General features: G+C 37.9%; 1 protein-coding gene across 13 annotated transcripts in view; it reads right to left on the bottom strand.

Moving 5' to 3' along the window:
- Nucleotides 1–16,873, bottom strand: part of TTC3 (tetratricopeptide repeat domain 3) — a 119,764-nt gene that overhangs the window by 50,547 nt on the left and 52,344 nt on the right. For all 13 annotated transcript variants that reach the window (XM_027548883.1, XM_027548866.1, XM_027548831.1 and 10 more), the window contains 9 exons: nucleotides 13,308–13,442; nucleotides 12,493–12,573; nucleotides 10,288–10,400; nucleotides 7,466–7,586; nucleotides 4,935–5,057; nucleotides 3,937–4,038; nucleotides 2,310–2,402; nucleotides 1,574–1,638; nucleotides 443–579 (listed from right to left, as the gene is read on the bottom strand). In XM_027548883.1, the coding sequence (XP_027404684.1) occupies nucleotides 443–579; nucleotides 1,574–1,638; nucleotides 2,310–2,402; nucleotides 3,937–4,038; nucleotides 4,935–5,057; nucleotides 7,466–7,586; nucleotides 10,288–10,400; nucleotides 12,493–12,573; nucleotides 13,308–13,442 (970 nt within the window). The remainder of the gene's footprint in view (nucleotides 1–442; nucleotides 580–1,573; nucleotides 1,639–2,309; nucleotides 2,403–3,936; nucleotides 4,039–4,934; nucleotides 5,058–7,465; nucleotides 7,587–10,287; nucleotides 10,401–12,492; nucleotides 12,574–13,307; nucleotides 13,443–16,873) is intronic.

The raw sequence follows: 16,873 nt of genomic DNA, 5'->3' as shown, positions 1-16,873 counted from the left end.
CTCCCATGTTGATCAGGGAATGCTGATAAGATGAGCATAAAACACGAAGTAATCTCTCTGGCATCTCATATGAACTGCTTCTCTATGTGAAGCAGCATACTTCAGATAATCAGTGGCTAATTTACAGTTCAAACATATGTGTGGAATTTGAAATACTATTTTCACGTTCACTTTGGAGATAAGGGAACTGAGACAATTTGCCCTAAGTGGCAGCAAAGTGTTTTCAATCCCTGTATATTACTTATAAATTCAACGTTCCTTACACCACTCCCCTCCCCATCTCAGGGTAATCAAAAGATGGTGATAGTATTAAAATACCAAGGGAAATCTAAATTTCAATTCAATTTAACTATTAACATAAAGCCCAACAAGATGAATATTTGTATACACACTTTTAAGCAAGAATATATGATTCTCATCACGCATCAGACTCCCAGCATACCTCTCTGCTCTTCAGTTTTTGGTGGGTTACTTTCCCTTAAGTCCTCTTCCAGTCTTTCTTGTGCTAATTTTTTTGCTTCCTTTTTTTGGAGCTTTCGCTTCAATTTTTTGTCTTCTTTCAGCCTCAACTTCTCTAGGCTGATAAATAATTATAATTAATGACAATTCACCTTTGTTATGAACTCAATCAACTACTTTCCTTTGCCTATTGTAGAAGCCATTTTCCAAACAATAAACTAGAAGTTTTCTTTTTTAGTTAGAACTTGGGACTACATCCTCTGTTCAATATCAAAAACTTTTGACACATGGTCAATTCAATCAAAACAAGTGTACTTGTTTCATAAAAACAAGAACATCAATGACTAAGTGATTTCTAATTAAGGATGCATATATAGATCATACACATATTATCCCCATGTATAGAAGATACCATTAGAGTAAAGAGGAATAGTAAAAAATTACTATGCAAGTTAATACATGTAAATACTCATTTGCACAGTAAAATATCATTTTCATAACCCAATAATGATCCATAAGACTCAAATTTGGTCAATATGGCTACAAGAAATTCTCTTCAACAAATAATTCATCTTTTCTTTTGCTTTTTCTTGGTCACCAATGATAAAAAAAATAACTTCTTAAAACGGAAAACAAAAAGCAGGGCAAAAAAGAAAAGAAAAAAGGATTGAATTATTTGAACAAGAAGATAACAGAAAAGTGATTAATTTTGACAGTTCATTGAGTATTTCAGGGTGAGAGAGAGTCACTGGTTCAAATGTTTGCTGAAGAGAACAAAAGGAAAGACGTTTTTGGAATTAAAGTATAAACAGCTGAGAGCTAAGTATGTAATTTTTATCCAAATGCCAAATCTACTGAACATGTCATTTCACAGTTCAAATGTCATAATTTTACTTATAAATTCAATCACTAAATAATGCTTCTTATTCAAGTTTTTAGCATTTAACTATTCAAGGTTGTCTTGAAAGTTATAAATACCTATAAAATTCACTTCAAAACTACTTATTTGGATATGTGTGCTGAGCCAATTTTTAAAACAGCATTATTTAGAAATGTGTGTTTAATAGAATCATATTCTAATGGACATTATTAATCTGATTATTAAAAATCTTACCTAGAACATTTCTGTTTCAGAATAGGTCTTGGAGGAACCTTTTCTTTAATGACCTTGTGTTCAAACTTTAAATAAAACAGAGACATCTAAAATTTGTCTCATGCTCCCACGACATTAAGCATAAAATCACAAGTTTAATACGCATTTCAAAAGCATAGTCAACATCCAAATTGATAGAGAACAGTAATGATACTCTGACCCAAACAAAAGCCCAGAACACTTTAGCAACACAATTTACTGAAAAGAAGAACAAGAGAGTACACACAGTTAAAGAAGGTTGAAAAAAATTAAGAGTAAGCAGATCAAATGAATGACAGATGTCATTACAACAACCCACTCCTATAGCTCCCACATAGTGCAGCTCAAGACCCTCCCTCCCTCCCTAAGATCCCCCACCTTGTCAATACCAAAAAGTTTACTGGAAATTTAAAAAACAAGGTTATCAAAAGGAGTAAAATCAGTAAAACTGAAATGCAAAAAACCTCCTTTGCCTTTTAGGAGACAAAAGAACACTAGAATCCTTAATTCCAAAGAATCATTCTTTAAAAAAAAAAAAGAGAGAAGCAGCATTCTTACATCCTATTATTTCCTATAATTTCTTATATTAAGTAACTATTTCGTTCCTGGAAAATGCAAGATCCAAATAGTTTAAGTTCTATAAATTTATGTCTCATATTTTATAAGGTATAAGCATTTTGGTTATCTATTTAATGAGATTTCCCCAGTGTCTACTTACTTCACATTTAACTTGACCACCACTGCTGAAGATGATAATCTTTGAAATGATTCCTTCACAATCAGGAGTAAGACAGATTCCTTGCAGAAAATCCTATTTGATTTAAAAATGGGAGCGGGGAGAGGGGTTACATCTTGGCATAAATGTACACATGTATGCCATTTTAACCAAGGAACAGTCAAAATATGATCTAAAACCTTCTTCAGGAGGCACTGCAAAGTCCCTTCTCACTGTCATCTGATTTCCAGAGCATCCAGCTGCAGGGCTGTCCGCCTGACTTGCTTGGTCATGTAAGGTGAGCTGCCCTGACGTGTGCTACCATCCACACCAAAGCTTTAAGAAACACTGAGTGGACTGGCCACTGCTCTTTCCTCTAGATCACAAGAACATGTCCCAGTCACTCTTCAACCTCAATTAAGTTAGAAACAAAGTCCAAAAAAAAAAAAAAAAAAAACAAAAAAAGAAACAAAGTCCACAGCCCCACAGACCAGAGCTGCCATTGCCCAATCCTGGACAACAACTGCAAAACTGCAAGACAAGTAACGTAAGCAAGAAACAAGCCTTTCTTACTTTAAGTCATGAGACATTCGAGTTACTTCAAGGTACCCTAGTGAAAGCTAATATACCGAGGGTACTTCAACTCAGGGGAATGGTTAGGACCACTAAGGGCATGGGTATAGCTGGTGGTGGTAGTGGCAATTTTGTCCAACTCTTTGTGACCCCATGGACTGTAGCCCACCAGGCTCCTCTGTCCATGGGATTCTCCAGGCAAGAATACTGGAGTAGGTTGCCATGCCCTTCTCCAGAGGATCTGCCCGACCCAGGGATTGAACCCGGGTCTCCTGCCTTGCAGGTGGATTCTTTGCCGTCTGAGCTACAGCGCCACCGCCCTGAGGGTATAGCTAGAGAAGCTCAACTGAAGTGAGACAAAGACAGCACGAGCGACTCAACGGCAACAGTTATTTGGTCACATCATCACACCTCTAGATAACAACAGGAAAATGTGTAAAATATGAGAATTTATTTTTACTAGACTTGAATATTACTTCTGCTAACATTCACCTAGCACAACCACCTTATTCTTTTCTCAAGAGGCTAAAAGTAGTGTAGAATAAGGTTATTTTTTTTAAGTCCATAGTTTATATGAATAAGAAACAAAGTCTATGAATGAAGATTATTAAACTATGACTGCTCTCAAAGTATATCTGGCTAATGGTAATTAACATAGTTATCTCACTAATTAAGAGAAACTCCAACCAAATATGGCAGCACAAAATTTAAGTTGATTTCTTAATACAAATTATCTCAAACTTTTTTAGGAAATAAAAAATTTGAGGCCCTAATTCTACATCATAACATGAAATAATTTATTTTTGATCATACATTCCCAACATAAAAGGGGGCGGTTCAACAATTTATTAAAAGCCTCTATGGTTATTGCCTTTACACTTGTATAAATGAAAAACAAAAACTTTGTACTTTATCATTAAAACTTTTAATACCTTCTAATTATGTCTCACACAGAGAAATTCATATTCACTTAAGACTTTTCTTGAAGATTCTCGGGGAAGAAAAATCAATATACAATAAGCATACTAAAAAATCCAGAAAATCTTGTTAGTCTTACCTTGTCAATTTTATCATTGAAGGTTGTTGTTTTTAACTTCTTCCAGCAGTTCATGTGAAATTCTATTTTACAATACTGGCAACAGCTGATCCGTATAAAACCCTGGAGTTTTAAAACAATTTTTAATTCACATCTTAAAAATGTCTACATACACACTTTCACATCCACAACACATAATAAGATAGAGACGTGTTTGCATTCACCTGGCAGACATAACTAGATGTCACATTTCCTCCCAGGGAGTACAGTAGTTCCATACCCCAGACTGCCTAGCGCTGAAAACACTGAGCTTGACTGACATTCATTTCCACAATTTACAGTTGTGTATTCCTTTGAAAGTGAAAGTGTTAGTCGCTCAGCTGTGCCCGACTCTTTGTGACCCCATGGACTGCAGCCCACCAGGCTCCTCTGTGCATGGGGGTGTTCCAGGAGAGGATACTGGAGTGGTTTACAAAATATCAAATACTTTATAAACTTTATTTCATCTGAACTACTAACCAGGGCAGCAGGCAGCTTCTATTTTCTTGAATAAACTAAGGTGCAGTGTTCTATTCACTCAATTAACTGCCAGACTCAGTCTCAGATTTAGGTTAGGGGTTATTCAGTGATCAGATTGGTTCCTAGATTTCAATTCTTCAGATTCCTGGATTCAAATTAAATAAGAAACTAGAACTGCAGCAAATCAGGGTAATTACCTCACAGTGCTTCCTGTGCTCCTAAGGAGCAGGCAGTTACACGAAGTGGTGGCTAGAAGGCGGAAATGGACTTAGCTAGCCTGCCTTCTCAGGTCACCACCACTGCCCTCGGTGTTTATGTCAACGACTCTGGGTCCCCAAGTGAGGTGCTGCAGACTGAAGTCAGGGGAGGAGGCAGACAAGAGGATGTGAAGCTACCAGCAAGTCAGAGAACTTGGGGGGCTCCAACTAAAGAATTTGTTCTGAAACCATTTTCAGGCACAATTCAGCAAGTTCATGTCCCGGTATACCCTCATTCTGTACCTTAAAGTCTGGATCAGTTATATATATCTGGATTTTGGAATATCCATGGCACTTCTGATAGCAACAAGTGGCATCCGGCACTGGAGGGAACCTGCATTCTTCAACAAATTTCTCTAACAGCATCTACAACAAAAGTAAACAAAAATGATATGACAACACTAATTCATCAAATTCTTTCAATAATCTCTTGCCATTAAAATATTTTCAGCACACAAAGGACCAAATGCCTTTTAGCCAAGAAACTACATACAACTTATAAAGTTTTTCCTCCTGGAGAGAGACTGATACAGAGACATGCTGAGAAAAGAATGGAAGAAAAGGACTGAACAAAAAATTTTCAGAATTTCAGACTGAATCAAAACCTTAGCCTTTGTTGTAATCCTCAAACCTCATTTTACAATACATACCTCTTAAAAACCTCCTTTAAGCATTCAGAGGCGCCTAATGAGGTAGAATTAGCCTTAGGACTCCACTTTCTGCCCAGGGTCACTTCACCTGGGACATCCTCCCACCCCTACTGACATTCCTCCTCCTCCCTGAACCCCGGAACTTGTGCTTGCCCATCCCCTGAAGAGTTACACCACTGCCACCGAAGTCCCCGACACTCATGCCAGGCTTCCCAGGATGGTTCACTGTTATCAATATCAATAGTTCCAATGCCTCCATCCCAGTCCAGAATAAAGAGAGGAAAATCCAACAGTCCCTCTGTTTTATTTCTTATAACAGTTTTGTTCATATATAATTCATGTACCATACAATTCATGCACTTAAAGTGTATAGTTCAGTGGTTTGTTAGTATATTCGGAGTCATGTAACCATCACCATAGCCTAAATTTAAAACATTTTCACCACTCAACAAGAAATCCCATACCCATGAGTAATCCCTCATCTTTCCTCAGTCCCCTATCCCCTGACAACCACTAATATACTATCTGCCTTCAAATATAGATTTTCCTATTGTGAGCACTTCATTGGAGGTCCAGTTGTTAACACTCTGTGTGATTCCATTGCAGGGGGCACAGGTTCGATCCCTGGTTGGGCAACTAAGATCCCACATGCTACATGGTGTAGCCCCCAAAGAAAAAAGTCCTACTGTGGAGATTCCAGATAAACAGAATCACACAGTATCTGGCATTTCGTACCTGGATTCTTTCACTCAGTGTAACATTTTCAAGGTTCATCTATGTTGTAGCATGTATCATTACTTCACTCCTTTTTATGGCCAAATGTGTTACATGGATACACCACATTTTATTTAACCATTCATCAGCTAATAGCCTTTGAGTTCTTTCCACTTTTTGACTATTTTTAATAATGCTACTATGAACATTTATGTTTAAGTTTTCGGGAGAACTTATGTATTCCTGTCTCTGAGTATATTTAGGACTGAAACTGCTCAGCCATTTGGTAACTCTATCTTTAACCAATGAAGAACTGCCAGACTGGTTTCCAAAGCAGCTCCACCATTTTAAATTTTATAGCAATGTATGGGGGTTCTGATTTCTCCACATCCTTGCCAACACTTGTATTGTCTTTTTGATTACAGCCACCCTAATGGGTGTGAAATGGTACCCTGTTCTCATTTGCATTTCTCTGATGGCTAATTGTTGAAAACACTTTGCACATTTATCATCTATTTATACAAGCTGTTGGCAGACACTCCTATGCAGATCTTTCAGCTACTTTTAGAGTAAGAGTTGATGCCTGTGCTTGTAAAAGCTTTAGTTAAAAGCAAGTTCTGAGTATACATCAGGGCTCACCACAAGTTACAGCCTATCCCAGTCAAGTTACATGATTTAGTCTTTCTAGAACTGGCAAAGCACCCCATGATTCTGGATATGAGACCAATTTATACTTTTTAGGTCTTCAGTGTCAATAACTACAGAAATTATAAGGAAACAATCATGTGAAATCCTTCTCTAAGTACAACCAGCACACAACAGTGCACTCTAGCCAGAATGCCTGGATTCAAGTCCCAGCTCCACCATTTCCGAGCTGTTTAATCTTGAACTCATCACTGCGGCTGCTGCCAAGTCACTTCAGTCATGTCCGACTCTGTGCAACCCTATAGATGGCAGCCCACCAGGCTCCCCCGTCCCCGGGATTCTCCAGGCAAGAACACTGGAGTGGGTTGCCATTTCCTTCTCCAGTGAATGAAAGTGAAAAGTGAAAGGAAGTTGCTCAGTTGTGTCCGACTCTTAGCGACCCCAGGCAAGAGTACTGGAGTGGGGTGCCATTGCCTTCTCCGGAACTCATCACTAAATCTGTCTAAACATAATCTTCCTCATCTGTCAAATGGGAATAATCACAGTGCTCATCACATAGGGTTGCTAGAAGAGGTACAGGTAATGATAAATGGAAGGTGTATGATTGGCAAATAGGAAATACCAAATAAATGTTGGTGACTCCACCAGTTTTTAAAGGGGAAATGAAGGAGCTGAGGACAGAGTGTCATCTTATACCTTAAGTCAAGAGCACAGGAGTGCAGATGAGCTTTTATGGTTAGTAAGAAGCTCTACAGAAATAATTACCTTTATCTTCCCTGGCTGAGTCTCCTCAATAACCACATTACTTGTGGGCCAAGTTAACACTCCAGGAAGACGACAGATCAAGGTTCTTGCTTTCTCAAAATGATTAAGAGCTTCTAAAAATCTAAAGTCAGAATTACGAAGAAGGTATTAAAGATGAGACATGAATTTCCACTCCCCACAAGGCACAGAGATTTCAAGCTTACCAGGAAGAGTACATTTGACAAATCACTGCACAGAAATATTCATGGTAACCCATATTTTCTTCAAAAAACCAAGACATTATCACTCTTTGCTACAAAAGTAATATAAATTAAACACAAATGTACCAGGACACTGGTTTTACCTATGGTAGGTGCACACTAGTTTTAAGCTGTAATTTATTTTTTAAAGTTTTCCACAATTAACACAGAAAATTGAACAAATTTGGTTGTTCCATTTTTATTTAATTTACTAATCTAATTAAAGGAGGTCCTTGTAGTGCAACATCATAGATCCACTTCAACTAATTAATCATAAACAGGGAAATTTTTTTTTAACTTGATTCATTTAAAATGGCTATAATAAAATCTCTCTGCTATAAAACTGTTAAAGAGCTTGTGTATTCTGGACATCTTTCTTCAGCTATAAAGCAGTTGATTATTTTAACACAACAAATGTGTATGTAAACTTGTTTTACTATAAATGTGATATGTTTTAGTGCCAATTTACAGTTAAAAAAAAATACCAATAGATTCCCAAAGTTCATTCAACCAAAGAATATTAGAATAATGAATTATAAGGTTCTCCCAGTCTCTATTCTTGTTAGACTACAGAAGCAAAAGGTTTCCTGTTCTTCAATCTTGAAACCATCTTCCAATTGAAGAAGTCATTTTTACCTTTGCACAGATGACTTCACCTACAGAAATGCTAGACCACCATCCACCGTAAGACGGTTATAAACAGCAAGACTTTAAACCAGAGACTACACATTACAACAGCAAAAATCCAGCTAGCTTATTGGTCACTGGATGCCGAACTGTATTATTTAGAAATTAAAATTTAAAAGCCTTTCCACAACATTGTAAATCAATTATACTTCAATAAAATTTTTAAAAATTTTAAATGACTTTCAAAATGGTAAAAGACTTCTTCACTTATCACAACCTCCATGATGTTACATATTTGTTATTTTCCTAGATCTAGTGAATATGTACATGTGGTCACTGCATTAAACGGGTGTGTCCTAAACAACTTATGCTAAACCTTCAAATTAATTGCATTTGTTATTACCGTGGAGATGACTGCAAAATCCTCACTACCTCTGATTCTTTATCAGTTTCAGAATCAGTCCTTCCAATGAATATTCAGGGTTGAATTTTCCTTTAGGATTGACTGGTTTGATCTGCTCACCGTCCAAGGGACTCTCAAGGGTCTTCTCCAGAGCAATTCAAAAGCATCAATTCTTTGGCACTCAGCCTTCTTTACAGTCCAACTCTTGGATCCATGCATGACTACTGGAAAAATCATAGCTTTGACTATACGGACCTTTGTCAGCAAAGTGTCTTTGCTTAATACACTGTCTAGGTTGTCATAGGTCTCCTTTCAAGGTGCAAGCATCTTTTAATTTCATGGTTGCAGTCACCGTCTGCAGTGATTTTGGAGCCTAAGAAAATAAAATCTGTCACTGCTTTCACTTTTCCCCTTCTATTTGCCATGAAGTGATGGGACTGGATGCCACGACCTTCCTTAGTTTTTTTTTTAAAGTTGAGCTTTAAGCCAGCTTTCTCACTCTCCTCTTTCACCCTCATTAAGAGGCTCTTTAGTTCCTCTTCATTTTCTGCCATTAAGAGTGGTATCATCTGCATATCTGAGATTGTTGATATTTCTCCCAGCAGTCTTGATTCCAGCTTGTGATTTATCCAGCCTGGCATTTCGCATGATGTACTCTGTATGTAGATTGAAGGCAGGAGGAGAAGGAGACGACAGAGGAGGAGATGGTTGGATGGCATCACCAACTCGATGGACTTGAGTTTGAGCAAGCTCCGGTAGTTGGTGATGGACAGGGAGGCCTGGCGTGCCGCAGTCCATGGGGTAGCAAAGAGTTGGACACGACTGAGGGATTAAACTGAACTGACTCTGCAGGTAAGTTATATAAACAGGGTGACAAAAATACAGCCTTGTCATACTCCTTTCCCAATTCTGAACCAGTCAGCTGTTCCATGTAAGGTTCTAACTGTTGTTTATTGACCTGCACATAGGTTTCTCAGGAGACAGGTAAGGTGATGTGGTATTTCCATCTTTAAAGAATTTCCCACGGTTTGTTGTGATTCACACAGTCAAAGGTTTTCAAGTAATCAGTGAAGGAGAAGTAGAATACTGGAGTGGTTTGCCATTCCCTCCTCCAGTGGACCACATTTTGTCAGAACTCTTAACTATGATCTGTCCTTGTTGTCCTTGGGTGACCCTGCACAGCATGGCTCATAGCTTCACTGAGTAAACAAGCCCCTTCACCACAACAAGGCTGTGATCCATGAAGGGGTAATGTAAACCATTAATTTATATCAATTCAGTCACAATTTATAAATGACATACACCAAAACATACAATATAAAACTTCTTGTGCCACATTATTAATGAGTTTCTTATTAGATTCAAAATTAGAAAGCACTAGTAACTGAATTGTTGACTTTAATAATTAATATTGAAATGCCAGTCCTCAAAGTAAACACAATTATCACAGTATGTAGAAGATGTCAAAATCATTCCAGAACAGGGATCATCATCCCATGAGACTTCAAATGAGTTGCCAGCCTAGAGCATAATGTAGTGTAGCTTCCACTAACCTGTTTTTTTTCAAATACACTTTTCCAATTCCACAGTAGGCCAAGCAATCAAGCCCCTCATTGGGGTAGTGTTCAATCATTCTCTTGAACTGGTTTTCAGCTTCAGATAACTCCTTCGGCAGCAATGAGAACAGTGATCACTTACACAGAAAGAAACGCTGGGAACAGATTTTACCTGAAGGTTGATTCTTTTTGTGTGATATTAAGAACAACTGTATACCCAAAAATTTCTATGGCAAAATTACACCTTCTGCATTTCATTTTCTTAGCAATTACATAAAATATGGCCATATGGATACTCAGACACAGAACCAAAATGATCCAGCTCTGGAATGAGAAGTTGGCACTAAACACAGGCAATGCACCAAATGAGCATTTACTAACACACACACAGGACCCAGTGTGTGCTGGCTAAAAAAGGCATAAGCTCATGGCAAAAAGACTGATGTGGATGCAAAGGTACTATAACATGTATCCTAGTAAGCACTGCTCCCTTAGAGTCACAGGAATTCCAATAATGTTGCCACAATGTTTTGTGACATAAGACAAATGCTGTGTCTTAAAAACAGCTATTTAGTAAAAATTTAGAACTTAAAATACATTCTTTTGACAATTCTCAACAGTGGAAGCCTCTGGGCTTTGAATGAATTTTGTTTTGGAAAAAATCCAAAAGATATTTAGCTCAAAGTAATACTGGCTGTCACTCCATTGTGGGTGATAAAGGAAATGTCACTACAGAATGGAGTTAATAAGAAGCTCTGAAGCCAGTTCTAAAGGAGGCATTCCAAAGCAAGGGCTTCTCTGGAGTAAATACATCAATTCCTTCTGGAGATACTCTGATTGATGAAATTCTTTTAAATGTCTATCATTCATTTAAGTTCTATCACTCTGTTTTTTTTTTTTAATCAAAATTAAACCAAAGTAAGTTAAAAATGTAATAAACTATTTCTTCAATTCTGATGAAGCAAAATATGATATTTATTATTACTCTGTTGAGAACATGTCGTTCTGGCTTCAAAAATCTACCAGAAAACAGAGTCAGAGAGTCCCTAATGGAAGACATGAATCTGCCACATCAGGACAAGGGAAGCAGCCTGTCGTGGGGGAAACGACCCTCAGGCTCTGTGGACCACTCAGAAAGTGAACCTCATTAGGTAGCTGTTAGGGTTAAGCCTCATCTAGCCTAGGAAGCTTGGAACCTAAGTTGGTACACAGGGTAACTCCTACCTGAGGTTAATTATAGAACCATTTCTACTTTTTTTCAAAAATCCAACACCATGGAAAGCGGAGTATAACGCTGGGAGGTGCAGGTATGTAAGCTTTCCAGGAGCACACTAAAGGACCATGAGTCATGGACACCAGTGCTCACACCCATACCCTGACTGCATGCTGTTATGGGAAGCCCGAACTCTGGGAAATAATAGAATACCCCAGATACTTGCTATCCAGAACTAAGAGCTATTAATATTAGCATTTTAAGTATGTTTTTAAAAATAAAACAGTATAACACAAAGCTGAACTCTCCTTTTTTAACCTCCCGAGTCCAACTCCTTTCTTCTATCACTAAATGCAACCATTATCTTAAACTTGATATATAAGGCTAGTTCATGTATTTTTTTTTTCTTTTACAAGATGCAGGTAGCCATAAGCAATATATACTTCGCTCTGTAAATATTCCAAATTGTACAGAAGTGGTATCACATTGTTTACTACATTTCCAACTTGCCTTTTTCCCTCGATGTATTTCCAAAATCTATCATGACACATCAGGTCCTTTACTTTTTATATGAATAAAAAGTAGATTCCCATTGGTGACCTGGCATAACTTTTTTCTAATGGAAATACAAACTAAATTTTCTTTTAAAAAAAATACCACAAACTAAATTAAATTTAGGCATTTCAGAAAAAATTATCATCGCTTCTCAGCCTTTTGGCCAAGATCAAGTGTAGAAAAAATTATCAAGAAAGTACACAGACAGCACTCCCTAAACTTACTGTGCTAATCATCGCATGATTTACATCAGTCAGATCATTATGCTGTACACCTTAAAATTATACAAAGCTGTATGTCAATTATCTCAGTAAAACTGGAAGAGAAAAAAAGTACTCAGAAGGAAATAAGCCAAGAGGGGAAAACTATTTTAACATACCTTCTAAAGTTAATGGCGTATTTTAACAGTCTATTATCACTGTTATAAGTCTTACCTCGGGCTGTCCTATTCCAAGGAGTGAAATGGCAAGTCCGTAGACTACTAACACGTAGTTAATCATGGCCAGGTTTAATTGCTGTCAATAAAAATCCTCTTGTTAAATATCTGAACATAATTCTGCCCAATTTATACCATATAATACGATAACCACAACAGTAAAAGAAGTGTAAACAATCTAATTGCTACTGGGTCAAGGCCAAACAGAATTAGAAAACATATTTTGCAAAGATATGCAATTATATTGCTATGAAGTGTTTAAAACACAGAACCCCTGTATCACAATTACTTGAACATGGTTCATAGTAGAAAAATTGGTATCATATTCTTCTGCATAAAAATGGGAAAAGTAATAGACTACATTCTTGGGTTAGCCATAAAGTCCATTCGGGTTTTGCCATACCATCTTATGAAAAACTCAAACAAACTTTTAGGGTCAACTCAGTATTTGCTTTCTCACAACCCCACAAAAACTATTTACCTAGCCAATACTCTCTTTGTAGATGAAAAGACATGACTAAAGTGAGTCCAAATCCTTGATTTTGTACTCTAATAAAGAGAAAAGGCCAAGATCTCTAACGAACACACCAACTATAGAGCAATGAGAGTTTAAACCCGGGTTGTATAGCTAGGGCAACCATAGAGGCTCAATCAGAGCATTATCTGCTTCTCACAACCTGGAGTAGGTTCAGCCAATCTCAGAACGGTCTAAGATACAGTAAAACAACGAAACCAACCAAAGTTTTGATTCTCGTCTACATTCCTCTGAAATGCGTCAGCACTGATAAACAAATCACCCGGAGGTGATTTTACCTTTATTTTTTGAGGATCTAAACCGTTGAGCAACTCTGTGAAGGCTTGGGCGGCGCTGCGGCAGCGCTGCTCCAGCAAGGCCGTGTAGCCATCCTGAATTAAACTTCTCAACATTTTCATTATATTAGCAAAATCCTGCAAAAAGAAATTCTATTTCAGTAGTCTAGAGCTATGCATGTTTAGTCTAAAACATAAGATGCCAAAGTTCATCATTAAGCAGTTATACCTTATAACTGATCATAAAATATGCAAAGCTAACCTTTATGCATTATAGTCCTTTTTCAGCATACCACCATTAAAGCAGAAATTAAAACATACAGCTTCACATCTTAATTCCAATGTTTCCAGTGCTGCCCATGACAGGAAAGGGTGGTTCACTTTCTAATACTAAGCCGTGTTCTCTTTACCAGACTAGACAGACAGTGTTTGGAAGTTTTAACAGCACAAATGGAGAACATTAGCCATCATTTAAGTGAGTATATTATTTGGCTGAGACTTGAACAATTAGACAAGTAAGAACAAGCAATCAATTTACGGGTCACTATCAGATTTCAACAACTGCCCTCATGTCCTGAAACAAACCCTAATTCTCAGCAAGAAATGGCTACTTTTAATCAGTAGCTCTATTCCCGCCTAACATGTACTTGAATATAATTAGAATTATTGGGAGAGATATTATAATACTAGGTTAAATGCAAAGGGAAGAGCAAAAAAAAAAAAGCTATAATGCATCCTGAAATAAAGCAAGAAAAACTTTATAATCTGAATATACATGAGCATATACATTATAATCTGAATTCAGATTTCAGTTACATGGCAATAGCTATAGGCCAGAAAAGTTGTATGAAGACTGGAGAAATAAGACTACAGGCTAAACTTACATCTCCTCACGTCTTGACATACATGTGTACGCCATTCACTGGAGCAGAAAATGCAAATATGTGCATGACATTCCTCACTGTCTAACAATGAGGATCCAAAACACACAGAGGGAAAAAGTCTGGTCACAAACAAAGCTGCTGCTGCTGCTAAGTCACTTCAGTTGTGTCCGACTCTGTGCGACCCTATAGACGGCAGCCCACCAGGCTCCCCCATCCCTGGGATTCTCCAGGCAAGAACACTGGAGTGGGTTGCCATTTTCTTCTCCAATGCATGAAAGTGAAAAGGGAAAGTGAAGTCGCTCAGTTGTGCCCGACTCTTAGCGACCCCATGGACTGCAGCCCACCAGGCTTCTCCATCCATGGGATTTTCCAGGCAAGAATACTGGAGTGAGTTGCCATTGCCTTCTCTGACAAACAAAGCTACCTATTGCTTTTTGTCCAATGAATCAAAGTTTAAGAGAATTTTACCCCTGAATACACATAGAAAAGAGCAGGTCTCACATAAACTTAGTGTTTGCAATACAGTATTTAAATAGCTCAACAACAGCCATATTTATGTTATAATAAGAATTTTAACACTTACAGAAGATGATGTGCTATCTGCACACATATTAGTTTATTAGCCTTGAATGAACTAATTCCATTCCATCTTTCATTCTAGAAAACAGATGCATTTGCCTTATGTTTCCATTGGAAATTAACCCTCTCAATACAAGTTAGTGGTCTGTACTGAAAGCTCCATGAGTGGGCTGAATGGCACTGCCAGGCCTCGGCATACACAGGGGCCTAAGTAAAAGTGTGTTAAACAAATGAAGGCTCAAAAATAACTATCATTTTTATTTAAGCAATCTTTTGTCTTTACAAACTGTCTTTAATATTTAAGTCCCTCAGTCTTTAAGATCAGTGAACTCAAAATAAAGCGACAATTTAAACACTATTAGAAATTCTAAAAATGCTTTCACGCAACTAATTAGAAAGCTGTTGAAACTGATTAGGAAACATTAAAAATGCTTGAAACTTGCTTCATTCCAACAGACCTTAAAAAGAAATGTCATATATACCTAAAATAGATAAAAGAATTTTTAAATGACTGACATATGGAAATAAGTATTGTGTTCCATGTTAATATTCATTTGGGGGGGATTTAAATCCAGTATTTTATTTTAGAAGAAACAGACCTATATTTACATAGAGCACTGAATTGTCAAAGCAGACTTCTATGAATCACATTTAACCAAAACAAACAACTTTTCACCAAAAATAAGTCTATAGGTATTCAATGACTGGAATAGTGATTAATTATGATTGGTTCTGGAAATTCTGGATTCTGTTGTTGTTCAGTTGCGTCTGACTCTTTGCGACCCCATGGACTACAGCACACCAGGCTTTCCTGTCTTTCACCATTTCCTGGGGTCTGCTTACACTCTTATCCATCGAGTCAGTGATGCCATCCAACCATCTCATCCTCTGTTGTCCCCTTCTCCTCCCTCCTACCTTCAATCTTTCCCAGCATCAGGGTCTTTTCCAAGGAGTCAGCTCTCGCATCAGATGGCCACAGTATTGGAGCTTCAGCTTCAACATCAGTCCTTCCAATGAAGATTTAGGGTTGATTTCCTTTAGGATGGACTGGTTTGATGTTCTTGCAGTCCAGGGGACTCTCAAGAGTCTTCTCCAACACCACAGTTCAAAAGCATCAATTCTTCAGCGCCCAGCCTTTTTCACAGTCCAGCTCTCACATCCATACATGACTACTGGAAAAACCATAGCATTGACTAGACGGACCTTTGTCAGCAAAGTAATGTCTCTACTTTCTAACATGCTGTCCAGGTTTGTCACAGCTTTTCTTCCAAGGAGCAAGTGTCTTTTAAATTTCATGGCTGCACTTACTGTCTGCAGTGATTGTGGAGCCCAGGAAAATATAGGTTGGTCACTGTTTCCATTGTTTCCCCATCTATTTGACATGAATTGATAGGACCAGTAGTGATGGGACCAGGGCTTCCCTAGTGGCTCAGACAGTAAAGTGCCTGCCTGCAATGCAGGAGACGCAGGTTCCACTGCTGGGTCGGAAAGATCCCCTGGAGAAGGAAATGGCAACCCACTCCAGTATTCTTGCTGGCAAAATCCCATGGATGGAGAAGCCTGGCGGGCTACAGTCCACAGGGTTGCAAAGAGTCGGATACAACTGAGTGACTTCACTTTCTCTTTGAAATAAATAATGGATAGTGTTAAGTCCACCAACTTTGTTCTTTTGATGGGACCAGATGCCATGATTTTTGTTTTTCTGAATGTTGAATTTTAAGCCAGTTTTTTCACTTTCCTCTTTCACCTTCAACAAGAGGTCTTTAGTTCCTTGTTGCTTTCTGCCATAAGGGTGGTATTATCTGAATATATGAGGTTATTGATATCTCTCTCCAGGCAATCTTGATTTCAGCTTAAGCTTCATCCAGCCCGGCATTTCGCATGATGTACTCTGCTCATAAGTTAAATAAGCAGGGTGACAATATACAGCCTTGACATACTTCTTTCCCAATTATGAACCAGTCCATCATTCCGTGTCTGGTTCTAACTGTTGCTTCTTGACCTGCATACAGATTTCTCAGGAGGCAGGTAAGGTGGTCTGGTGTTCTCATCTCTTTAAGAATTTTCCACAATTTGTTGTAATCCACAGATTCTGTTAAAGTTTCT

This window comes from Bos indicus x Bos taurus, chromosome 1 (genome assembly GCF_003369695.1).
Source record: "Bos indicus x Bos taurus breed Angus x Brahman F1 hybrid chromosome 1, Bos_hybrid_MaternalHap_v2.0, whole genome shotgun sequence".
In the NCBI taxonomy this organism is placed as follows: domain Eukaryota; kingdom Metazoa; phylum Chordata; class Mammalia; order Artiodactyla; family Bovidae; genus Bos; species Bos indicus x Bos taurus.
Note: the sequence above shows the minus strand (reverse complement) of the source record. Positions and strands in the feature narration are given on the sequence as shown.